This window comes from Mesocricetus auratus, unplaced genomic scaffold (genome assembly GCF_017639785.1).
Source record: "Mesocricetus auratus isolate SY011 unplaced genomic scaffold, BCM_Maur_2.0 Super-Scaffold_4256, whole genome shotgun sequence".
NCBI classification, from domain to species: domain Eukaryota; kingdom Metazoa; phylum Chordata; class Mammalia; order Rodentia; family Cricetidae; genus Mesocricetus; species Mesocricetus auratus.
This window is the reverse complement of record NW_024429182.1, coordinates 99,168,237-99,194,263: the sequence shown is the minus strand read 5'-3', so window position 1 is coordinate 99,194,263 and position 26,027 is coordinate 99,168,237. Positions and strand designations below refer to the sequence as shown.

At 46.4% G+C, this 26,027-nt stretch overlaps 1 protein-coding gene and 1 long non-coding RNA gene across 4 annotated transcripts in view; one reads left to right on the top strand and one right to left on the bottom strand.

The window, feature by feature from the left end:
* Nucleotides 1-16,451: 16,451 nt before the first annotated feature.
* LOC121144475 lies at nucleotides 16,452-17,137 on the bottom strand. Its single transcript, XR_005881840.1, has 2 exons — nucleotides 17,046-17,137; nucleotides 16,452-16,934 (listed from the first exon to the last, which is right to left on the bottom strand). It is a non-coding gene; the product is annotated as an uncharacterized LOC121144475 (long non-coding RNA).
* The window catches only part of Map6 (microtubule associated protein 6), a 75,316-nt gene continuing 66,216 nt past the window's right edge, over nucleotides 16,928-26,027 (top strand). For 2 of the 3 annotated variants that reach the window (XM_021229505.2, XM_040758226.1), the window contains exon 1: nucleotides 16,928-19,199. In XM_021229505.2, coding sequence (XP_021085164.2) covers nucleotides 17,080-19,199 — 2,120 coding nt within the window. In that variant the 5' untranslated portion in view covers nucleotides 16,928-17,079. The remainder of the gene's footprint in view (nucleotides 19,200-26,027) is intronic. The other variant, XM_040758221.1, reaches the window with a different exon arrangement.

Genomic DNA, 26,027 nt, shown 5'->3' with positions numbered 1-26,027 from the left:
CACTCCACCACTGTGCTGCATCCCCAATGCACTGTGACCATGTTGATGAATGTTCTTCTCTGTGCTTATAGCTACATTTCCCTAACAACCCATAAGGTTTAGCACGTTGCAAATGGCTTTCTGGGCATTTGGGTATCGTTTTCTGGGAATTTCTTGTTAAAGTCATTTTCTGCACAGCTAGCTTCTCCTGCAGAAGATGGCTCCCACTTCCTGGTGGCTTCAGCCCCCTCTTTCCCATCCCCTTTCTATAGTCTCAGACTGTCCAGCTCTACTGCTGAATCCAAGAGGCTATCAGTATCCAAGTTGGAAATCTGGGCCAAACTGTTTTCAAGGGACACACTCTTGAGAGGCCCCGTGGATCCTTAGCACTGGATGCCACTGGTCAGGCCTTTTCTTCCTTCCTTCCTTCCTTCCTTCCTTCCTTCCTTCCTTCCTTTCCTCCTTTCCCAAGGTGTAAAATTTCTCATATTGCATTTCCATATCACTGAAGTTAAATGACTCTGTTTCTAGGTATTCTTCTTCTGTAGATAAGGTTGGTCTTAATTTTCTGCATTTCTTTACTATGCTTCAGAACTTTCAAAAATGTGTATTTGAAGACACTGTTGTTTGTTTGGCAGGGTGTTGCTACGTAGCCCTAGCTGGCCAAGAACTCACTAAATAGTCCCGGCTGGCCTTAACTCAGCTTCCAGAGTTACAGGGTTACAAGTGTGCACTTGTGTGTGCCTGTGAGTGTTTTCACATGCGCTCTCTCTCTCTCCTCTCCCCCATCTCCCTTTCTTTTCTCCTCTCCCATCTCTCTCTTCTCTCTCACCTCTCTCTTCTCTGTCTCCTCTCTGTCATCTCTCTTCCTCTATCCCCTCTTTCCACTCTCTCCTGTCTCTCTGTCTCTGTCTCTCTCTGTGTGTCTCTCTTCCTCTATCCCCTCTTTCCACTCTCTCCTGTCTCTCTCTGTGTGTCTCTCTCTCTCTCCTCTTTCTGTCTCTCTCTCTCTCTCTCTCTCTCTTTCTTTTTTCCCCTCTCTTTTTCATATTAGGTGTGTGCCACCACTTCAGGCTTTGGGATTGATTTTTATAGCAAGAATGAAGGTTCCCTTTGACTCCTTGTAACTCATTTAAACCCAGCATTTCTTTTTGCGCACTTTCCATTTACTGACTAGAGCGGCACCATCCTCGCACACCCGAAAATTCCATAAAATCCGCAGGCTCAGAGACCTAATTTCAAAAGGAAAGGGCAGGTAGAGGGGAACATTGGAAGCTGGGAGTCAGCCTTTAACAGTGAGAGCTACTCCCTCTGGTGGTTATTATGAGAATCTGCAGGCAGAAGGACTCCGAAGGCTTGGCTGGTGATGGATGGCTCAGAAAGCAGAAGCAAGGGTTAGTTGGATGTCAGTTGACTGGTCCCACGTTGTTGGCTTTGCCTGAAGAAGAGCTGTCTATTCTTCTGTCAGGATGGAGGATTCTGAACTTCTGCGCCGAGTGTCAGGTACTATGAGGATGAGACGTTGCTTCATCTTCAGAGGCAACATTCGGATGTGTAAATCACTTCAGCTCACCCAGTAATGGCACCTTCTCTGCCTTCGTTCATTTTAATGTGATCATTGTGAACCCACTAGGTCCTGGAATTTTTTTCTGTTCCTCACACAGGTGGCCTTTCTCCTGTGTGGATGACAACTCCAAGATCACGGTTCCAGTCCAGAAGTCGTGTTCTTCACTTGGACATTACAAGGAATTTCAAACCAGCATGGCCAACGTGAACTTCGTTCTCTCTCCCAGATTAATGCCAGGACTGTGGCACTTCTCAGTTTTACGTTGTGAGGTGAACTCCTTCAGGGCAGCAAACAGGAATCTCTAACCCAGGGAGCTCCGTTCACCTCCCCCTGGGGGATGTGTGAGGAAATGTGAAGGCAGCCTTTCTCTCCCCCACTCCACCCTTTCTAAGAGCTGAAGGAAGTGCCCACGCTTCTGAGGTTCTGTAGGCTGCACAGCCAGTGCAGCAGGCCGGCCTGTGCAGCAGTGTCCACACTGTGATGTGTGATGCTGTCAGTAAGCCTGTGGTGAACTGGGTTTAAAGCTGGCATGGTGGAGGCTTTGAGAAATCTATCGAGCCTTCAGTGCTGTTCAACCTTGCTGTTTCCAATCTTGCTTGACTAGAGCATAACCACTGGGCCCAAGTGTTACAGCTACAGGGTTGGGTCTCAGGACAGAATGCTCTGATAATGATGCATTTGCTGGACATATACAGAAGGATAAACATTCCCGCCCCCACCCGAGGCATCCATATCTTAACCCCACAAACCGTGTACTTTATGTACTGTCAAGAGGAATGTGGCAGGTATGACTTAAGGAAAGAGTCTGAAATCACCTCACCTATCCTATGCTTGGTTGTCCAATGTAATCACAATGATCCTTATAAGAGGGCAACAGAGGACCAGAGGCACAGAAGGAGGCTACACGGGGATGGACAAGAGACACTGGGGAAGATGCTCTTTGAATACAAGGGAGGGGCCGCACCAGGAGACGGAACACGGCAAGACGATAGGGCCTCTCACAGAGCATCCAAGGGAACCCACTTTGCTGACACACAATTAAGCTTGGTATTACGTTATGTTTCTCTTATTGGTTGATGAATAAAACACTGTTTGGCCAATAGAGACAGGAAGATAGGTGGGACTAGGAGATGCAGAGAATTCTGGGAAAGGTAGGCAGAGAGAGAGAGAGAGAGAGAGAGAGAGCACAAAGAGGTGCCATGTAGCTGAGGAAGGAGTAATAGGTCCGGACCTTTCTCTGGCAAGATAAGACCATGTAGAAATACATAGATTTATAGAAATGGGTTAATAATTAAGACAGAGCTAGAAGCCCTAGTCACCGGCCAATAGTTTTATAATTAATATAGCGTTTGTGTGCTCATTTGGGGCAAGGCGGCAGTGGGACCTGGCAGGAGAAGAAACTCTAGCAACAACACTGTACTTTCTCATTGCTATGACAGAATATCCAAGCAAAAGCAACTTCAATGTGGAAGGGTTTGTATTGACTTGGGGTTAGGGGTATATTCCGCCATGGAGGAGAAGGCATGGTGTGGGAACACAGGGCAGCTGGCCACATTATGTTCACAGACAGAAAACAGAGACATACACACCACCTCTGCTCAGCTGGTTTCCTCCTTTGTCCTTTCTGTGCAGCCTGTAATCTCAGCTCATGGTGGATGGCACCATCTACACTCTGGGGGAGGTTTCCTTCTCAGCAAAACCCTCTGGAAATGTTTCACAGACACACCCATATGTGTCTTTTCTAGTTGATTCTAAATCCAGTCAGGCTCACAGTCAGCATTACCCATCACAGACCCTGACTTCCAGACTCCATAAGTATCGGTTTCTGTTGTTTAGTCCTCTGTCCGACACTCTGACCCCAAAGACAAAGCACATGACTTTATCACTGAAGCTTCTGTTTGAGCAGCCAAGGATTGCCTACCAAACTCAAGAGTCTGGACTATCCAGGGCAGCCTATAGTAAAATGCCCAACCACAAGTGTGCATGCTGGCCTCCCTAGGCTCTCAGAAGTTGGGGGTTGGGGGTGGTAAGATGTGGGCACATGTCTTTGGGCATGGGACAAGCAGGCCCTTTCTGGATACCCAGTCTCCAAAGGCCTTGTATGACTTCAATTAATGCCCCAAACTTGGTTTAATGCACCTCCTCTTGCCTTGACACAGCCGCCTGGGACAATAACAGGCCCTCCCCAGGTCCCACTTGTCTCAGTTCCCTAACATTTTTCTCTTCCGTCCCTGCAGCAAAATCCTCAGCTAGTGGTCACCTCTTTGTATGAACCCACTTGTTTGTTTGGTTTTGTTTGTTTGTTTTTTTTTTTTGAAACAGTGTCTACTATGTAGCCCTGACTGTCCTGGGACTCACTATATAGACCAGGCTGGCCTTGAACTCACAGAAAAGCACCTGTCCTGCCTCTCAAGTGCTGGGATTAAAGGCGTGCAAGTGCACTGCCATGCCCACCTGACTGTCCTGGCCTGTCTTTGAGAAACAAATATCACTTCCTTCTGAAGCCTGCCAGTGGGAGGGGAAAGGTGTGACTCTCTCTCTCTCTCTCTCTCTCTCTCTCTCTCTCTCTCTCTCTCTCTCTCTCTCTCTCTCTCTCTTTTGTTTGTTTTTTGAGACAGGGTTTCCTTACTCTTCTGGCCATCACATCCCATCCATCCCCTCCTCCACAGAGCAGAAACCAGTGGCGTTTCTGGAGCCTGTTTCTAACTGTGTTTCTCTCTTGCTCAGGCAGGGAAGGGCACAGACAGGGTTTGTTCCTGTGTGCAGTCCATGGGGCCCCTTACCTTTGGACCTCACCACTGTTTCTTAAGAAACCACAGCTATTAATGGAAATAATCCCAGTGTCACCCCACCTGCTCAATTGTGACCCTCAGTTCCATTTCCCTCTGTAGGAAACTGCTGTGACCCTAAGAGACCTTGCTCTGCCAGGCTAGTAGAGTTCTGTTAAGGCCTTCTGGAACCTGAGGTCTGCCTTCATCTTAATGAGCATTATAAATTGCTCCTGCATTAAATCCTATTTACTGCTGTAAATGTTTTAAAAGGATTTTTATCATCTCCAGTTTGGGGAAGAGGGCATTACTCATTCTGTTTTTGAAAATTGAACTTGAATGTATAACAACTGAGTTGTAGTTGACCTGGGTTCCTCTTGATTAATTGGCATAAAACTGTACTTGTAGAGGCTGGAGAGATGACTAAAATATTCACAGTACTTTCTGTTCCTGCATAGTACTTAGGTGGCTCACAACTGTCTGTAACGCTAATTCCAGGGTTCAGTGCTCCCTCCTGGTATCTGAGAGCAATAGACACTCATATAGTACACACACACACACACACACACACACACACACACACACACACATATATATATATATACATACATACATACATGCCGGCATTCACAATCTTTTTTAGAGTTTATTTATTTTTATTTCATTTGCATTGATACTTTGTCTACATGTATGCTTGTGTTAGGGTGTTGGATCCCCTGGAAGTAGAGTTACTGACAATTGTGAGCTGCCATGTGGGTGCTGGGATCCTCTGGAAGAGCAGTCAGTGCTCTTAACTGCTAAGCTCCATAAACAAATCTTAAAAAAAACCCTGCACTTGTAGACATTTATTTGATTATTTATTTGGGGGTAAGGATATATATTGTATGTTTTTACATGTTTGTACATGTGCATATGTGTGCACATGTATGAGGAGACCAGAAGTAATTGTTAAGTATCTTGTTTCTTGTAGATTTCATTTAGACTGTGTCCTCCTCCCTATCTCTGGGATTACTGCTACGCCTGGCTTTTTTTTGCTTTTTTTTTTTTTTTGTGAGGACTGGGTTTCTCTATGTAACAGTCCTGGCTGTCCTGGAACTCACTCTGTGGATCAGGTTGGTTTTGAACTCACAGAGATCTGCCTGCCCCTGCCTCCCCAGTGCCAGGATTAAAGGTGAGTGTCACCACAGGCCGGGTGGCTTGTGCCTGGCTTTTTATGTAAATGTTGGGAGCCCAAACTCAAGTCCCCATGCTCACACAGCAAGCACTTACTGACTGGGCCAACTCCCTACTCCAAATTTGTTTATTTTGATACTGCTGATTTCTGATCACATTTTAGAAACCATACATTTTTCTGAGAGCTTCCATAATTCAAGTGGAAGTTTTTTGTTTGTTTGTTTTGTATTATTTTTTTAAGACAGGGTCTCTCTATGTAGCTCTAGCTGTCCTGGAACTCCATGTAGACCAGGCTGACCTCAAACACACAGAGATCTATCTGTCTGCCTCTGCCTCCTGGACCACTACTCTCTGTGTAAGTCCTTGGAAACCTAAGTTTGAAGCTATAAAGCAATTAAAGCATCTTGAGTCTCTTTGATGAGGCCTGGACCTCAAAAATGTTGGGGCTTCCCCATAGTAGGGCTGGTGGTTGGGGAAGGAGGGGCCCCAGCACCTCACTTCCATGGTCATCAAGGTCACTCCTGCTGTGCCCTCAAGGTCCTGGAGAGGAGAAGAAAAGGGGCAGAGGTTTGATCTCTTCTCTGGGGACATTTGGGAAATTCTCAGCTTCTCCAGCCTGTGCTACCTGTTCCCTTGTGGTGCTCTATGAATCACCTATGCATGACTGCATGATGCTGGCTCAGTTCCAGCTTTCTTCACGTTTGTCTCCTCTATGAACTCCAAGATAAGTGGAGAGAGGCCAGAAGCACAGGCTCTCCCACACTTTGCTCGAATTTCCAGTGTCCCAAACTCACTGTGGGATGTGGTGAATGGTATCAGTGGAGCCAGAAGGCGTGGGCTCGTGTGATATGCAATGGTTTCCTCTCCTCCACCTATTTTTAGTCCACAGTCTGTTCAGTCACCGATACTGTTAGTCTGGCCAGCTTCCTTTCCCACTTCCCTGGTTCTTGGCATGAGGACACCCGGGTATTTGATCCTATGTGAGGAAGATGGGACGGCCTGTTTTCTTCACTGCTGATGGAGACTGGGCCACTGCACAGGCGTGTGTTCTCACTTGGCCTCCTGGCAGAGGTGTTTCTCTAGTCCCAGCAGCCCCTGCTCTCCCTTCACTATTCCCAGTGTCTCTAGTCTAGTGGCCCCTGTCTTTCTGCAGAGGTGCAGAAGGCTAAATGTATATCCTCTGGGCTGGGTTCAAGACCTCACTCTTTTCTAGTTATCAAGTGCAAATTGACCAATGAAAAACTCCTTCCTCATGCCACTGTACTTGGCCTTACTATTTAAGCCCAAACAGAATGCTTATATTTTAAAATAGAAAAAAAGTACTCTGAACACTCATCATGAAACAGTCTCTGTCAGCAAACCAGTTTGATAGATTGCCGTTGATGCATTTTCCTTACAGGAAGTGCATGGCTGGTGTCCAGTTTCTGTTCAAGCTGTAGTCATCCTGTAAAGATGGCAGCACAGACTTGGCCTGGCCACTGTCAACCTATTTTTAAGTGCTGCTCACGTAACAATGGACAACACTTCCCCGCTTGATGATCCAGACACCACCCTCATATCAGTGTCACCACTGTCACTACCACCATTATCATCATCTACATCACCACCATCATCAGCATCACCAATGTCCTCATCACCACCACCACCATCAACATCTGTTGCTGGAGTTTCTTGTCCAGACAGGTCCCACAGCCACTTCAGCCCCAGCAACACACAGATGCTATATTAATTACAAAACTGTTGGCCAATGGCTAGGGCTTCTTATTGGCTAGTCTCTGTCTTAATTACTAACCCATTTCTATAAATCTATGTATTTCCACACGGTCTTGGCTTACTGGAGAATGCCTGAGCCTGTTATTCCTTTGGTGGCTACATGGCGTCCCTTTCTGGCACCTCTCTCCCCAGCAACCTCCTTGTCTCCTAGACCCACCTATGTTCCTGCCTCTACTGGCCAAACGGTGTTTTATTCATCAACCAATAAGAGGAACATGTATACAGAAGAACATCCCCAATCAAATATCACTACCACCAAAATTATGACCATCACTAACTGGTGGGGAATTCCTGTGTATAAGTCAATAAAGCACTGTTGGCCAATAGGGAAGCAAGATAGGTGGGACTAGGAGTTGAAGAGGACTCTGGGAAAGAGAAACACAAGGAGTCATGATGTAGCCACCATAGGAATAAGAGGTCCAGATCCCTTTCTCCGGTAAGAGAAAGTACTTAGATTAACAATTATGGGGAAATACTTAAGTCAGAGATAGCCAGTAAGAAACCAAGCAAATTGCCAACAGCTTCATAATTAATATAGCCTCTTGTGTGTTTATTTGGGACTGATGCGACTCTGGAACCAGGCTGGTGGGAAGGCTTCACTCAACAACTAACAAACCTACCCCTGCCATCATTATCTCCATTATCACTGCCACCACCACCACCATTGCCACCTGTGGTGGTTTGAATAGGTATGACTCCCATAGACTCATGTGTTTGAATACTTGACCCATAGGGGGTGGCCTTATTAGGAGGTATAGCCTTGTTGGAGTATGTGTGGCCTTTTTGGAGGAAGCGTCACTATGGGGGTGGGCTTTGAGGTCTTATATGCTCAAGCTACATCCCATGTGGTACACAGTCTCCTTCTGCTGCCTGCAAATCAAGATGTAGGACTCTCCAGCACCATGTCTGCCTGCCTGACACCATGATTCTCACCATGATGATAATGGATTAATCCTCTGTAACTGTAAGCCAGTCCCAATTAAGTGTTTTCCTTTATAAGAGTTTCTGTGGTCATGGTGCCTCTTTACAGCAATAAAACCCTAACTAAGGCACCACCGTCACTACCTCCATCACCACCATCTTTACCATCATCACCATCTCCATTAGTATCGCCCTTATCACTATCACTACCACCGAAATTATTACCATCATTTCCGTTCCTACCTCTGCCATCATCATTTCCATCATCTGCCACCACTACCCCATCCCTTTAATCGCCACCATCACCATCCCGTCTCAGCACCACCATTACCACTAGACACACTAGAGCAGGTGGGTGAAGACATGCATCAAGCAAAGTGTGAGAGTAGCTTCCACATCTACACACCCAGTCCTCTTCATTTCCCTTCATCCTGTCTCCAAAGTTCTACCTGGATGTGTCACTTGGCTTCTTTGCTATTTTTCAACTTGTTAGATCTGAACTCTGTCCTAGCTGACATCTTCCTATCTTTCTCTAACAATGGTCCCAGTTTTCTTTCAGAGTGTCTCTTTTACTGATTCTCTGATTCATTCAATGAATTTCTTTTTAATATGAACTTGTGATAAATATAATTTTAAGATGGAAATATGGTAAATAAAGCAAGAAAAACCCCAGGGAACTCAGAGAGCTTGTCAGCTAACAGCGGGGGTGGCTGAGGGGGCACTACACACAAATAGGTTCTTGTTTTGGTTTGTTTGTTTGTGGTTTTCAATTTTTGTTTTTGCTTTTTCGAGATAAGGTTTCTCTTTGTAACAGTAAGGCTGTCCTGGAACTCAGTCTGTAGACCAGGCTGGCCTCAAACTCAGAGATCTTCCTGCCTCTACTTCCCAAGTGCTGGGATTAAAGATGTATACCACCGGCCGCGCGGTGGTGGCGCACGCCTTTAATCCCAGCACTCGGGAGGCAGAGACAGGCGGATCTCTGTGAGTTCAAGGCTAGGCTGGACAGATAGCCTCCAAAACAATACAGAGAAACCCTGTCTCATATAAACCAAAAAAAAAAAAAGATGTATACCACCAACATCTAACAACAACTAGGTTTTCTAAGTGAGCAGGGTGATTCCAGAGTAGTATATATTAAGGAAGAAGGGTGACAGAAAAGGACTGAGGGACCTCACACCAATGTGTGTTTCAGTCACAGGCTGCAAGATGACTGGAGCACAGGCAACAGCAGGGGACTGGGTGAGGGCAAGGTGTGCACAGACCCAAGCAAGCCTCATGTAGGGTCTTGAAAGCCACGGCTGGGAATCTAGATTTTATCCAGGGGTAGTGGGATGCTGAGAATGGATCCTCAAGAGGAAATGACATGATCCCTGTGACAGGTACATGGAGGTCCCCAGGGTGCAGAGGAGTCACAGGTGAGTTATGGCAGGTCATCAGGAAGAGTGCAGCTGGAATTCCATTTGCCCTTCGAAGAGCATGGGAGAGGAAGGCATTGCCACACCTCAGAAAGCCAGCCACCCTGAGGAAAAGCAAAAGGAGAATGATAGATCAGACTTACTCATGATCATCAATACAATAATCCCTAACCATCTAGTAAGGGGTATTCTGAAGCACATTCAAAAGAACAATACATCACCTCTGAATTGGTGTTCTATTAAAAAAAAGCAAGCATGGCTGAATAGGAATGACTTATTATAATTAAATATGTTGACAAATCAAAGTGGAAAAGATATGGTCGTCTATAAAGAGACTGGAAAAGCATTTTTATAAGTTCATCATATCTCCTTGAGTTTTTTTTACAAGGCTTTCTGAGTCAAACAGAAGTTGATGGATAGTTTCTAAATATTTTATGTCAAAATTCACCATCATGCTTAATGGGGAGTTACTGGAACATCCTTATTAAAGTTCAGGAAAATAAGCTGGATGGTGGTGTCACACGCCTTTGATCCCAGCACTTGGGAGGCAGAGGTCGAAGGATATCTGTGGGCTTGAGGTAGGATCTGGCTTGGAATTCACTATGTAGACCAGGCTGACCCTGAACTCACAGAGACCCTCTTGCCTCTGCCTCTTGGGTGATGGGGTAAAAGGTGTAAGCCAATGGGCCCAATCCTGTTTTCCTCTTTTCAGTCCTGACCTCACGGAGATGGTGTTGCCCATATTCACAAATGTGAAGCCTCCCTGGAAACAGCCTCACAGACACTCAACAGTGTTTCCTGAGCAGTCTGAAACTGGTCCAGCTAACAATGATGGTTCATCTATGATCACAGTTAAACTTGATGCTGCATATTCAAAGTACATCCTTCCAAGGAAGTCATGGGAAGATGCTCCACATCACAGATAAAGGGCAATGCACAGCAAAACCTGTAATATGCTGTGGTTTAAGTCTTGACTTTTTAAAAACATGCTTTTGAAGGTCTGGTTCCTAGTTGTGGCTCTGTTGGGAGCTGGTGGAACCTTTGACATTGCTGCTTTCTGCAAAGAAGTTAGGATATTGGGGGCCTGCCCTGGGGATGTTGGAACCTTCTTGTTCTCTGTCTTTGTTTACCAGCTGCCCTGAGGTGAGAGATCTTCTGCCATGGGGCTCCCTGTCACATTGTACTGCCTCATAACCGCCATAAAGGCAAGTGTGGTGGTTTAAATAAGAATGCTCCCACAGACCGGGCATGCGAATACTGTTTGGGGACTTGGAAGTTATGGCCTTGCTGAGGAAACATGTCATTGGTGTGTGTGTGTGTGTGTGTGTGTGTGTGTGTGTGTGTGTGTGTGTCTGTGTGTCTGTGTGTGTCTGTGTCTGTGTGTGTCTGTGTGTCTGTGTGTGTCTGTGTGTCTGTGTCTGTGTGTGTCTGTGTGTGTTGGGGGGGGTTGGAGCATCAAAAGACTGTCTGCTTGAGCTAGTTCTCTCTGTTTCCTGTCTGTAGTTGGAGATGTGAGCTCTCAGCTGTTCCTGCTGCCAATGCCTGGAGCTTGTTGCTGTGTTTCCCTCCTGTGATGGTTATGTACTCTTATTCCTCTAGAACTGCAAGTCCCAAACAAACCCTTCTATAAGGTTCCTTTTGTGGTGTTTTGTCACAACAAGAGAAAAAGAACTAAGATAACAAGGGTGTCAAATGACCATAGACTGATGCCCATAACACTGATCCAAAGCAAACCTTTCCTCTAGTCACAGTGATGGAAAGGTTATGAATATAATATCGTGTATTTATTGGAATGGCCAAAATAAAAATCACTGGTGCACCAGGAATGATGGTGCCTACCTTTCAGTCCAGCACTAGGGAGGTAAGGACAGGCAGATCTCGGTGAGTTTGAGGTCAGCCTTGTCTACAAAGTGAGTTACAGCCAGGACTGTTGCACAGAGAAAACCCTGTTTTGAAAAATCACACACACACACACACACACACACACACACACACACACACACACACCACTGGTGCCTTTCAAGTGTATAAGGAAACTGGATCTGTCATTCATTGCTGATGAAAATGTAAAATAGTAGAGCCACTGGAAATCAGTCTGGCTGTTTTTAAAAGTTAAACATGCATGCTATAGAACTTAGTATCTGTGCTCATGAGAAACAAATAGAGAAATAAATAGAATACTTGTACATAGAATTAATAAAAGTATAATGTTTTAATATTCCTAAATAGAAGCAAGGCATTGGTGACACGCACCTTTAATCCCAGCACTCAGGATCTCTGTGAGTTCAAGACCAGCCTGGTCTACAAGAGCTAGTTCCAGGGCAGCCTCTAAAGACACAGAGAAACCCTGTCTCAAAAAACAAACAAACAAAAATCCCAAATAGAAACAGCTCAAATGTTCTTTTACAAAAAAAGAGAACAGCATATCTAGACAATGGAATACTACTTGTCCACAAAATGGAACGTGCAACAGTTTGGATAAATTTTTACAAATTAAGTGAAAGAAAAAAGACAACCTCCAGGAAAACCTGTGCCATAATTGCATCTATGTAAAACTCTCAAATGCCAGGACTTCAGAGACTAAACCAGTAGTTGCTGGAGAAATCAAGGTGATCCGGGAGGGTGTGCTGAAGAAGAGGCGGCGTGGTGATGGAGCAGTTAGTTCTATGACCTCTGTGATGTCAATCATAGATGGAATGAGTGTCATAGGACAGTACTGAAAGACACACGAACAAAACACATGGAAAGTCCAGTGACACCCAAGTCAAGTCTGTACAAAACATGCATTTATACTTTCTTCCACATGATGGCAACATCGGAGGAAGGCAGGCAAGGAGTATGTTTAGGATGGAATTTAAAATGTATCTGGGCCATGCTCTTAAAGGTGTCTCAGAGCCATCACCAAGGACTCCCACTTGCAAAATCTGAACAATATAATCCTCAAAATAAAAATGAAATAATGTATTAAACCCACAAGAGAAATATCCCTGAATCCATAGTGTTATAAGTGAAGACTCCAGATAGTAAATGTAGAAGGAAAAGTGGATTCAGAAAAATCACCATTTGACAAACATTATTGTGATATGTGTTCTAGACAAGAGACATCAATAGTTGTTAAAATTAACAGATGAAAATTCCATGAGTAACTAAAGAGTCACGCAGTATCATGTGATCTTGCTTAATGTAATATTTGGACCTGATGATGAGTGACAGAATACTTAGAAATCTGAGGACTTTACACTTTTCAAAAAAAATGTCTTCAAAATGTTCTCATGTGGTCTAAAGGAACTTTTTCTTTTAGTTCAATAAAAAGAAGACATGTTCACTGTCTATCTTAGCCTCTTTGGGGTTTACATAAAAACACTATAGGCCCAGAGTCGAAACAACATGTGTTCATTTCCCACAGTTCCAGGGCCTGGGAAGTACAAGATCAAAGCACTGACAGCAGTGGTGTCTGGTGAGGACCCATTTCCTGCTTTCCAGATGCTGCGAACTCGTAATTCTGGCCTCTTCCTTTTTTTTTTTTTTTTTTTTTTTTGGTTTTTACGAGACAGGGTTTCTCTGTATTGTTTTGGAGGCTATCGGTCCAGCTCAGCCTCGAACTCACAGAGATCCGCCTACCTCTGCCTCCCGAGTGCTGGGATTAAAGGCGTGCGCCACCACTGCCTGCCCGCTCTTCCTCTTCTTATAAGGGTATTTATCTGAAGGAATGGGGGTCGGCCCTCATGACCTCTCTATATTTTCCCTAATATTAGCTCCTTAGTGTTAGGGTTTTTAGCAACATATGTGTTTGGTGGACACATACATTCAGTCTTTGATAGCCTATAGCAACAACCAGTGAAGAAGTGTGCATGTGTTTATTATGTACATGTGTGTATGAGTCTGAGATTTCTATTTTCTCGTATTTAACCTAATATTTAATATTTATTTAGTTTATGATTCTGAAACTCTGTCATTTCATTACATTGATACTCTAGGACTTCAAATAAATGTTTTACAACCCTAAAATACTATCATTTTTTTAATTCTGATTTCAGGATTCAAAGATGACATTATTCTGCTTTCTTTCTTTCCTATCTCTGATCTCATGGCAGCCTCAGCAGCAGTTCTGTGAATCCTCCAAGACATACATAGCTTCATCACCAAAGCCTTGTGACTGTGTCCCATGTTGGTGGTAGCAGAAGGAAAGAGCCCAGCAATTCACAATAAAGCATAGAGCAGGGTAGGTGTCCTTGATGTATTAGGGAAAGTCTACCCTCCAGCATATTTTCAGAACTGATTATTGGGTGTCAAATATGATAATACTTTTGAGATGATGTATGCTCTTTCATTTTATTCTGTTGTGGGTGGAATTATATGTACAGAGTTTTGCTATTAAACCAGTGCTCACTCCTAGGATAAACACTATTATTAGATTTTTACATTTATTGTGTGTGCGTGCATGTGTGTGTGCATGCGTTCGTGAGTGCGTGCCATAGCATGCATGTGGAGGCTGAAAGACAACCCTTGAACAGATCCCTCGCCAAAGAAGTTGTACCTGGGAAAAATGGCATAAGAAAAATGCTCAATATAGTATGTTGCTAGAGACTTGCAAATTAAAGCAACAATGAAACAGAACTACAGGCAGCACCAAACACCAGCAAGGAGTGGAGAGACAGGATCTCCCATTTGTTAATACAGAGAACTCAAAACTGGTACAATCACAGTGGAAGACAGTTTGCTTTGTTACAAAACTAACCATCCTTTGGCCATGGGCTCCCACTCCTGTGCCTCAATAATTACCCAAACGAATCCAAAGCTTATGTTAGTAGAAAAACATATACACTGTTTTAGCAGCTTTATTTATAATTCCTCAAACATTGAAGCAACCAGCATGCCATTCAGTAGGTGAATGGATAAATAAACTATAAATAAGTATAAAAAATTACTTAGCCCAGGAAAAAAGAAATGAGATACCAAGCTAAGGAAATATAGGAAGAGTCCTTAGGGCTTATTACTAGACTAGGTCAGTTCTAACCTGAAACACTGCTTACTTTTTGACCTAACCTGTATCATGAAGAACATGATCTTGTCTCCTTCTTAAGGGTTAAATCAGTGGGACAGATCTGGGGACAATGTGCTCTTTCTTCCTAGAATTCTGGCCTCCTGGTACAGTTTTCTTGCTGTGCAAGCAGGAGAACATGAGTTGGAATCCTGTGCAGTGAAGTAAAAATCAGAGTGTGGCCAGGCAAGTACCTGGGACCCTGGCAGGCATTGTGAGGGGCAGAGCCAGAAGAATTTAAGGAGGTTTGCTGACCAGTCAGCCTAGCCCCAGTTCAGAGGGAAACCTTGTCTCAAGAGAAAAAGGTAGCGATTGATAGAGCAGAATACCCAAATGTCCTCCCTTGGACATGTACATACATATCACCTACATATATAAATTAATTTAATTAAAAGCAAAGACAGTTTTTAAAAATGATTTTTTTTTAACAAAGAAGCAAGGGGTGTCCTGGAGCAGGCTTCTAAGGGGCCTATTCTCCAGGTCCTGCCTGTGGGTCTTCTGGACCAGCCTTTTGAATATTAACAGTAGCAGCTGAAGGAGCCATTATCATATGCCAGGTGCTGCAGCTAAATATCTCCAGTGCATTGGGTCATTTTAGCGTTTAGAATAACTTTGCAAGTTCAGAATAGATACCCTCATTCAGAAACGACATTAAGGGTCAGAAGGCTGCCACGATTTGCCCATGACCTTGCAGTCAGAAATCCAGAAGCCAGGATCTAAATCCCTGAATATCTGATTGGACTGCTCACAGGTGTCTGCTGGGAGCACTTAACCGTCCTCAGGAAACCGAGACACCTGTTAGCTCCTCCGTTCCTCTCCAGGCGACTACAGCAGGAGACCACCCAAGTCACAAAGAGACTATCAGAGTCAAACCAGGTTCATTAGACCCCCAAATCTGTTCGCTCCAAAGTAGAAAGTAAGGCGAGAACACAGCATAGGGTCCCTTTAGGGCAGTTCTTGCCGTTTCCTAAGGAACTCTCTCCTGCCCGACCGTTTCCCTCCCTCCTTAAACCCCTTTCCAGAATCTTCCTTTCCCCCATTGCAGCCTCTGGACTGAAGAACGAGTTTTTCCCTGAGAGGGTAGAGAGCACAGCTTCTCAAGGATTGCTTAGAAAAGGAGCAGCCAGAGTGCCATTGGGTCTGCATCTCCCAATCTCGTCTGCCTGGGGAAGCCCTATATATGGACAGGCGTGGTTCAGGTAAGGAGCCAGCAGCACTGAGTGTAAGTACAGCCTTGTGACTGACCACTAACAGCAGCCTCCCTTTTTAAAGTATCAGTTCAGGGGCTGAACAAATAGCTGAGTGGTTAAAAACTTTGATGTTTCAGAGGACCCGAGTTTGAGTCCCACTACTCACACAGGGTGGGATGGGAGCTCATAACAACCATAACTCCAACACCAGCGGAGCTAGACACCTCTGGCCTTCTGGCCTCAACAGGCACCCACTCCCTCGAGCATATACGCATACATAGACGCAAGCACATAATTAAAAATAAAATAAAAATTAAAAAATGAACAAAGCATCTATTCGGACACAGACATTTCAATGGGAAGGTCGTTTCTATACTTTTTAATTTAATACATGCACTCTTCCAGGGGCTGGATCCAGGATGTGAAGCCAGCAACCCAAGGACAGCAAGGCCTCCAGAGCTTGAGACTTGAACCTACCAAGGACCCAGTTCTGCTGTTGCCTGGGAACAGAGGGAGGAGCTGCTGGAGAGAAAGGAGGAGGGGATAGGGAGAGGGCAACCTCTCAGCAGCGCGCACTGACGACAGCAGGTGATTTTTTTCTGCAGCGCGCACACTCTCAGCATCTTTTCTTGATCACCCCCGCCCCTGCTGAGCCGCAAAAAAGGGTGGGGCCGCCTCTCTGCAGCAGAGACGGCGGCGGCAGCGGCTGCAGCATCACCAGGGGTATCAATAGGGTAGAGGCAACTGTGCTCTCTGCTCTGTCTGGGTTGGAGGTGACCGCTGCCGAGCCCTGCTAGGCGGTCAACTAGAACCGGACGGAAAGGAGACACGAGCCTGTTTGCGGATTCTGCCCAGCTCTCTCTCTCTGCGCCATGGCTTAAGCCCTCAGCCTCCTTGCCAAGCATCTCCTCGCTCGGCTGGGGTCTCCGCGACACCGTAGCCGCAGGGAGGGCGCGCCCAGACGCCCTAGGCCTGTACTCTGGGACGTCGCCGCGCCTCGCTCCCATTCGTCACCGGCCACCGCAGGTCCTGCCGAAGGCGTTTGCAGCTGGTAATCGAGGGACTTTAAGGACTTTATCTCTGCTATACCTCGTCTCCGGGTGCTCTCTGAGGGAGGAGGACAAGGCAAACAGCTGCTAGGGGGAGGAAGCGGTGGGAACCACATTGGCGGGTCTGGGTTGGGGTTAAAGGGAGATCAGAGGTTTGATTTAGGACTACCAAAAGAGAGAGGACCGGTTTTACACCAAGCATCATGGCGTGGCCGTGCATCACAAGGGCCTGCTGCATCGCCCGCTTCTGGAACCAGCTGGACAAGGCGGACATTGCGGTGCCGCTGGTTTTCACTAAGTACTCAGAGGCCACGGATCATCCAGGAGCCCCGCCGCAGCCGCCAGCGCCGCTGCAGTCAGCGATAGCGCCCCCCTCGCGGGCTGTCGCCATAGAGACGCAGCCGGCCCAGGGCGAGTCGGATGTAGTTGCCCGGGCAACAGGGCCGGCGCCTAGGCCCAGCGGCGACCGGGAGACTGCAACCGCCCCCGGCCGGAGCGGGCTGGGTCTGGGCGCGGCCTCGGGCTCTACTTCCGGCTCAGGCCCCGCGGACTCGGTGATGCGACAGGACTACCGCGCTTGGAAGGTGCAGCGGCCAGAGCCCAGCTGCCGGCCGCGCAGCGAGTACCAGCCGTCCGACGCGCCCTTCGAGCGCGAGACCCAGTACCAGAAGGACTTCCGCGCCTGGCCCCTCCCTCGCCGCGGGGACCACCCCTGGATCCCCAAGCCGGTGCAGATTCCTTCGACTTCGCAACCTTCCCCATCTGTTCTTGGGGTGCCCAAGCGTCGGCCGCAGAGCCAAGAGCGCGGGATCATGCAGACCTCTGCGGAAGCCCGGGACCCGGAAGGCGCTGGAGGAGCCGGGGTGCCGGCGGCAGGAAAGGCGTCCGGAGCAGACCTGCGCGACACACGCAGGAGGGCCGGGCCCGCCTGGATGGTGACTCGCACCGAAGGGCACGAGGAAAAACCGCTGCCCCCGGCCCAGTCCCTGACCCAGGAGGGCGGCCCTGCAGCTGGCAAGGCCTCTGTTGCAGACCTGCGCGACACACGCAGGAAGGCCGGGCCCGCGTGGATGGTGACTCGCACCGAAGGGCACGAGGAGACGCCTCTGCCTCCGGCCCAGTCCCTGACCCAGGAGGGTGGCCCTGCAGCTGGCAAGGCCTCTGGTGCAGACCAGCGTGACACACGCAGGAAGGCGGGGCCGGCCTGGATGGTGACTCGCACCGAAGGGCACGAGGAGAAGCCTCTGCCCCCGGCCCAGTCCCTGACCCAGGAGGGTGGCCCTGCAGCTGGCAAGGCCTCTGGAGCAGACGAGCGTGACACACGCAGGAAGGCGGGGCCGGCATGGATGGTGACTCGCACCGAAGGGCACGAAGAAAAACCGCTGCCCCCGGCCCAGTCCCTGACCCAGGAGGGCGGCCCTGCAGCTGGCAAGGCCTCTGGAGCAGACCAGAGTGACACACGCAGGAAGGCGGGGCCGGCATGGATGGTGACTCGCACCGAAGGGCACGAAGAAAAACCGCTGCCCCCGGCCCAGTCCCTGACCCAGGAGGGCGGCCCTGCAGCTGGCAAGGCCTCTGGTGCAGACCAGCGTGACACGCGCAGGAAGGCCGGGCCCGCGTGGATGGTGACTCGCACCGAAGGGCACGAGGAGACGCCTCTGCCTCCGGCCCAGTCCCTGACCCAGGAGGGTGGCCCTGCAGCTGGCAAGGCCTCTGGTGCAGACCAGAGTGACACACGCAGGAAGGCGGGGCCGGCCTGGATGGTGACTCGCACCGAAGGGCACGAGGAAAAACCGCTGCCCCCGGCCCAGTCCCTGACCCAGGAGGGCGGCCCTGCAGCTGGCAAGGCCTCTGGTGCAGACCAGCGTGACACGCGCAGGAAGGCCGGGCCCGCGTGGATGGTGACTCGCACCGAAGGGCACGAAGAAAAACCGCTGCCCCCGGCCCAGTCCCTGACCCAGGAGGGCGGCCCTGCAGCTGGCAAGGCCTCTGGTGCAGACCAGAGTGACACACGCAGGAAGGCGGGGCCGGCATGGATGGTGACTCGCACCGAAGGGCACGAAGAAAAACCGCTGCCCCCGGCCCAGTCCCTGACCCAGGAGGGTGGCCCTGCAGCTGGCAAGGCCTCTGGAGCAGACGAGCGTGACACACGCAGGAAGGCGGGGCCGGCCTGGATGGTGCATCGCTCTGAGGGGCACGAGCAAACAACCACTGCCTATGCCCAAGCCGCAGGGCTCGAAGGTGGCAAAGGGCGCGCCGTGGCAGATGCCCTCAATAGGCAAATCCGAGAGGAGGTGACGAATACAGTGAGCAGCTCCTACAGGTGAGACAGGGGCAGCAGGTGACTCTGGTCACCCTCATCCTCTTTTCCCCACTGAAAGCTTCTCCTTCAGCCTCCTCTCCAGTGCCAGACCATGCCCTCTTCCTAGCCACATTCCAGAACCCTCACAGCCCAGACTTCTCTGCCCTGCCCCTTGGAAAGCCCTTAACATTTTCCACCCTGGTCTTCCCAGCTTGTTCTTTGTGCCACCCCTAAACCACACTGCCCTCCTTGCTGCCTAGCTCAGCACCCTACCTGCCCCAGAGACCTTGCCAGTTTCCTTCAGCTTAAGTGTGCTTTCCTCCTGCCCCACCCAATCCACCTGCTGCCTTAGCCTGGATACTGCCCTGCCCTCCCTCTCCCAGTTGGCTCCACTGTCACCCAAGCAATCCTCTCTCCTCCCTAGTCCATTTCTTTCTCTTGGCCTCAGCTGGATTCTCCCAGTCCCCGGCAGACACTCAAGCGCCACACCCATCTCTGCATTCCTCACACATCCTTGGAAAATGCCTCCTTCTCAACCGCGGGTACTTGGAAGTCATTTTCCTCCTGCTTCTTCAGTAGCTTTGACACATTAGCCCAGCTTCTTGACCTTCCTGCACCTCAAGATCTTACCTGTAAGATGTAATCAATAGTAGTTATCTTAGGACTGTCCACACAAGTACTGATGTAAAGTGACATTTTCTGTATAGTTTTGACTATGTGACACTCATTGTGCTAGCTGTTGGGAGGATCGAGAGAGGTGACTCATGAGGACTGGCCATGCCTGGCACATAGTAGGAGTTTTTTGTTTCCATTATAATCTTCTACATGATGCTGCCTTATTCTAGTTTCTGCTTCCTAGATCTCAACAGCCCTCTTCCCTAGCGAGGAAGCTCCCTTCTCCGTCTGTGTTCAGTAGATGTGTTTCTTATCCTCTCTGGCACATTCCTTGTAAATGAATGTGTTTAAGGATGGAAAGGTCCCCCATTTTACACACACACACACACACACACACACACACACACACACCTAGAATTCTGTGCTGCATTTGTGGCCTTCCAGCTGACTCTGTCACCCTTCATCCATCCAGTGTGTATTTCTGAATGTTTAGCTCTCAGGCCTTTGTGTTCCAACCAACATCAATTACGTGATAGATCCTGATTGACTTGAACATATAACACCAAACTTGGGGTTTTGAGGAAGAAGGTGTGCGTGATGAGTGAGTGAGTTAGTGTTGTTTAGGTGTGGCTGCTTGGGGCCTTCATCCTTGCCATAGTTAGTTAGGTGCCTTTTCCCTGCAGGTGTGGTAGCAAGGGCTACAGAGTCATTGTCTTCTGCCAGCACTATCTGTGGCCTCAGGTCAGAATTATGGCCTTGTTAAGTGGACATGGCCAGCACTCCACACACAGCAGAAGACTGTCAGATACAGAACTCTCTTGTTAAGACAAAATCAGACCCCTGCCCCAGAATTCTATGTCTTCCTGAGTTCTGCCTCCCACTAGCTCTCTCTCTCTCTGGGTTAACTGGTGTCACAACCATACTGGTCTCCCAGGAGTGGTATATCACACCCTTTCAAAGCTCTGGGTCAAGCAGGGACGAAGCTCCCTCTCCTTGGACAGCCCCAGAGAAGCGGGGTTTTCACAATAATGTTTATAGTAATGGAGAGAAGGGAATGGACAAGCAGGAGCATTTAAAAGCCCACAAAGACAGACATGCTTTTCTAGTTCTGCCATGGCTTCCTTGTTCACAAGTCCTGGCCCGTTATCTGAGAAGCCTGTGGGTAGCCTGACACAGGATTCCCGACTCTTTCATCTTCCTGTTTCTATTCGCCCTACTCTGGCGGGTGGAACTTTACCAACCACCTGGCAGGACCTTCCTCACCTTCACAGAGATCATGCCAGTCCAAGGTTCCCACACTGCCTCGAGCGATCACTCTCATTTTAGGTTTCTGAGCTGGCTGGGGTTGTTCTGTTTGTGGAAGCTGAGCCAAACGGTCAGAAAATGAGCATGGCCGTCAGAGGCACCTCACTCCAAATGTTATTCTGTGCCTTTGTTCCACATAGCAATTTCCCACAACACCCTTACCTGTAGTAGCCACGCCCTGCTGCATGTTTCTCATGACACAAATGCTGGATGGTTAGACTGAGTAGGGGACACAATTCTCTTGATGTCTGTGAGAATGATCACCTTTACCACCTACCAGAAGTCTATCAACCTACCAGGGACAATCTTTGAGTGTCTCAATTTTTTTAAATAACCTTTTCTATAAAATACATACATATGACTTTATGGCCATTTGTTCCCTTTTGCTGTATTTTGAAACATTAAATGAGCCTTGCTAAAAGACAGACACTTCTTTAATGAGCGATTTGAATTTATGACAAATTTGTTGTGAAATTTACTTTGTTTCTGTTGTTGTTGTTGTTGCAGAAGAAACACTAATCGAGTCTAGAAAAATGATGGACTTTGGGTGAAAGTGTCTGTGAGGAAGTAGTATATTCTATAAATTAACATAAATATACTGTAGAGAAAAATGTTTGGGATATATAGGCCTATCTGGAACTTGGTTTTTTTTTCCCTGCCTATTGTCTGACATTCCTTTTATTGCTATGATTCTGGATAGATCCTTAATTTAAGTATGCTCCACATTACTGCAGAGTGGCCTAATATCACCATAGAAACCAAATTAGGTTCCATGTCGATGACAATTTGATTTCTAAAACCTTTTCTTCTGCCACTCTCCATAAATCATCATATGTTTACTCCATAGCAGCTGGTTTCTCTCTTGGGCTTTACAAGTGACATACATCATATGACAGCCATGTGAGCAGTTTCCTTTAGTAGAGAGAAAAAGATGTATGATCCATTATCATCATCATATACTGGTCTGTAATGTGATGTACATTTGATATGCAGAATCATACATATGCTAAATAACAGTCAGTAAATAACATCTTCTTTCCTGGCTGACTCTGGTTTTTGAGACATTGTCCTGTTCAGCAGCTCATCTGATTCATAACCCATCACACTTGCCTGGGATTTTTGCACTCAAATGGTGTCTGAGCTATCTTTGTCATTATTCATAATCATGAGGTTGATAAAATTATAATATATTCTTTTTACATAGATGATGCTATAAAATCGAGGACCGTGTCTTAAAGGTGGATTTTATTGGGAAGTCATTTTTGTGACATTCTACCCAGCATCCTCGATTAGGAAATAGATGAGTCACAAGGAAGGGATTAAAATTCTCCTCCCAGTCAACCCCATTGCCCTGGCTGTCAGCTAAATAGGGATGGATGTGGTAGCAGGTGCTCCCTGAAGAAATGCTAATGACAAACTCTTCCTAGATGAAATCAGTAGAGGCTCTGGGAGGTGGAATTAATAAACCAGAGGCAAAATACTTGAAAACTGAAAGCAGTAAGAGGAAATCAGAAAGAAAAAAGAGCCTTTGGTGTCTGCCTTCCAGCCTTGAATGAAGGTGAGGGAGAAGGCCCATCTGACTCGGCTCTCTCTCTATGCACCAACTACACATTCCCTAATTTTCTACTTCCTAAGTCCTAGCAATACCTCAAGACAACCTGAGATACTGACCCTTCAACACCTTCCTTGGTCCTGTCTTTCAGAATGATTCCTTCCTTTCCAATCACAGTGTACTATATGAACTCTTTGGTCTTTGCTTGCTTGTCAAATATGTTTGCCCACATCTCCCCATCTCATGAGCACTCGAAGAGAAGGGCTTTGTTCCGTACTGTTTGTATGTTTCATAACTGAATTCTGTGCCAAGGTTTTTGATCGTATGGGATTTTTAGGGCTTAGTGAAAAGTTTATTCACCTACATATTGATAAATTCCCTTTAGTTTCATATGGTTTAATTTACAGAATAAAGTGACCACCAAGCCCTGCTATATGCCAACCAGGGTTCGAGGGTACCAATGAGAAAGTTTTAATTCTACCTAAGGAAGAAGATCATGTCTTCTGTAACTGGAATAAAGCCTGATTTCCACCAAGGTACACCAGAGGGAAATGTTCACCCAGGGAAGGCCAGTCGGACCCACAGACCTCTTGGCACAAGGCTCTGCCTAGGATGAGTGCCTCAACCTCACTGCATAGTAGTCTTTTAAAATGCTGATGCAGGGCCTGGAGAGATAGCTCAGTTAGTAAAGTGATTGCTGTGTAAGGTAAGCGTGAGAGCCTGAGTCCAGAACCCACGTAAAATGTCAGGTGAGGATGCATGCTCCTGTAATCCCAGTTCTGGAACAAGCAGTGACAAATCCCCGGAGCTTAACGTCCAGCTAGCCTAGCTGCATCAGTGAGTTCCAGGCTCAGTGAAAGACCTGTGTCAAAAAATAAGGTGGAGCAGGACCAAGGGAAACACTTAATGCCAACCTCTGGCCTCTACATGCACACATGTACAGATGTGCCCGTGCACATATGGGTACACATACATGCTTTTTTTTAAATGCTGATGTATCAGTGTCCCACCCAGAAATTCTGATGTAGTTCATCTAGGGTACAGTCTGGACACCTGAACATTCTAAAATTCTCAGTGATTCTGTAGCCAGCCCAGGTTATGGCCTCTTCCTAAGTTGGGTTTCTCAAACTTCAGGATGTGGAAGAACCACCTTGAGAATTTTCCAGGCTTCAGATCCCTGGGCCATGTCCTCAGGCTTTCTACTGGACAGGTTTAAAGTGGAACCCTCAAACCTATTCTTGTTGCTAAGTTAGACTTGAGGCTATCTCTGGAAAAACACTGCTGTCTGTTTTTAAGGAATTAAGTTGCCCTTATGAAAACATACTAAACATGCTTTTTACTCAAGTTGCATCCTTTACTTATATAATTTTCCTTCATAAGATCTTATATAGATATATAGCCATATATCTATATAGTTTTTGAAGTCTTATTTTATCTTTTTACAGTTTAGTCTGTAGCAACCTTATTTGATTTTTGTTGTTGTTTTTGTTTTTTTGTGACAGGGTTTCTCTGTGTAGCCCTAGCTGCCCTAGAACTAGCTCTTGTAGACCAGGCTGGCCTCAAACTCACAGAGATCAGCCTGCCTCTGCCTCCCGAATGGTGGGATTAAAGGCATGCACCACCGCCATCACCACCTGGCCCTCACTGGGTATTTATATTCATTTATAGACTGACTTGGGGATTAAATCTCCTAGGGCTGGAGATAGGTTTAGCTATAGAGATAACTTAGCAATTAAGAGCAATTGCTGCTCTTGCAGTGAACCTGAGTTCTCAGCACCCATGTTAGGCAACTCGTAAGTACTGTAATCCAGCTCTAGGTGATCACACACACACACACATAAAAACAAAGTAAACATTAAAGCTTTCCCCTCTCCCATCACATGTGTCATTTGTCCCATACCCTTTTTAAAGGCTTACTTTTCACCCATTAATAGCTGATGTCTCTTCTAGTGCAGAAGCATCACATATACTTGGATATTATTTCTGGATCCCTTGTCTGTTTCATTAACCTGAACTAACACCACACTCTCATTTTCTCTTATTTTCTGCTCTTCTTTAATTATTGTTCCCTTTGTGAGGAGCAGATTGATTACATTTACTAATTTATTATTGCCCTGATGCATTTATTTTTCTAAGTTAATCTGTGTTTTGTAACCTTATCACACTGTAATTAGTTGTCTGGGCGATGATTATATATTTCTAGCAAATAGTAATCTGTTGACATGCTTCCAATGTGTCTATGTCTTGTTTGTGTTGTGCTTTGCATTCATTAGAATATCCACTGTTGTTTTGAGGGATAATAGATGTCTGTCTGGGGACACAGAACTGCTTCTAACATTATTAAGGATGAAGTCTGCTCTGTTTCTCAGAGAACAGGTTAGGAGACTCCTCATTCTCTTACTTTGCTAGGAATTTTTAAAAATGTGTGTGGCTGTTAGATCCTATTGAATAAATTTTCTCTATCAACTGATGTCTGGTTAATAGATTTCTTCCTGACACTAAGGCATATCTATTGTCCTGGGATGAACCTTGCTTAGATAAAAGAAATGGTTTTTTTGTTTTGTTTTGTTTTTATGCTGAGCTTGGCTTGCTGTTTTTAACTTAAAACACTGGCATGCATATTTGTAAGTGAAATTGGTCTGCAATTTCATTTTTCATATTGGATTCATATAAATTAGGATGAGGTTATAAAATTAGATGAATAGACTCCCCTCTTTTAAGTTGTTTGGAACAAGTTGTGTAAGAGGGAGTGCTCCTTGAATATTGGATCGGATTCTCCTATATATCCTCTGGACCTGCTTTTTTCATTAATATATTTTACTACAATTTAGACATCTCCAATGCAATTCATTTGTTCAGGTTTTCTATTTCTCCTTGAGCGAGTTCCAGAAGTTGATACTGATATTTTCTAATTTTAAATTTTATTGAAATAAACTTGATAATATTATTCTTTCAAATTTTTAACTATCTCTATTTACATGTAGCTCTTTTTTATAACCAATATTAATTTGTGCCTTCTCTCTTTTTTCAAGGTTAGTCTTGTTGAGATCAATTTTGCTTGTCTTCCCAAAAAATGAAATTTTGGTTCTGTTAAACATCACCCAGCAGTAATAAAACTGTCACTTCCATGATGTTCCCTGACCAGTCAGCTCTTGTGTGCCCTTAGGTTTCCAGACCATTAAAAGCACAGACTTTGTGTATATTAGCCTTTCCCTGCATTTGACATTCCTCTTCCTAGGTCTCATTAGCATGTATGTTTTCAAACCACCAAATGCTTGTGTCTACCTTATGTCATTCTCGAAGTTAAGTCCTGGGATGACGAAGTGGCCCTTGCTCCCAAGAGCCTGTGTTTAGTAGGTATGCAGGGTCCAGCAGGG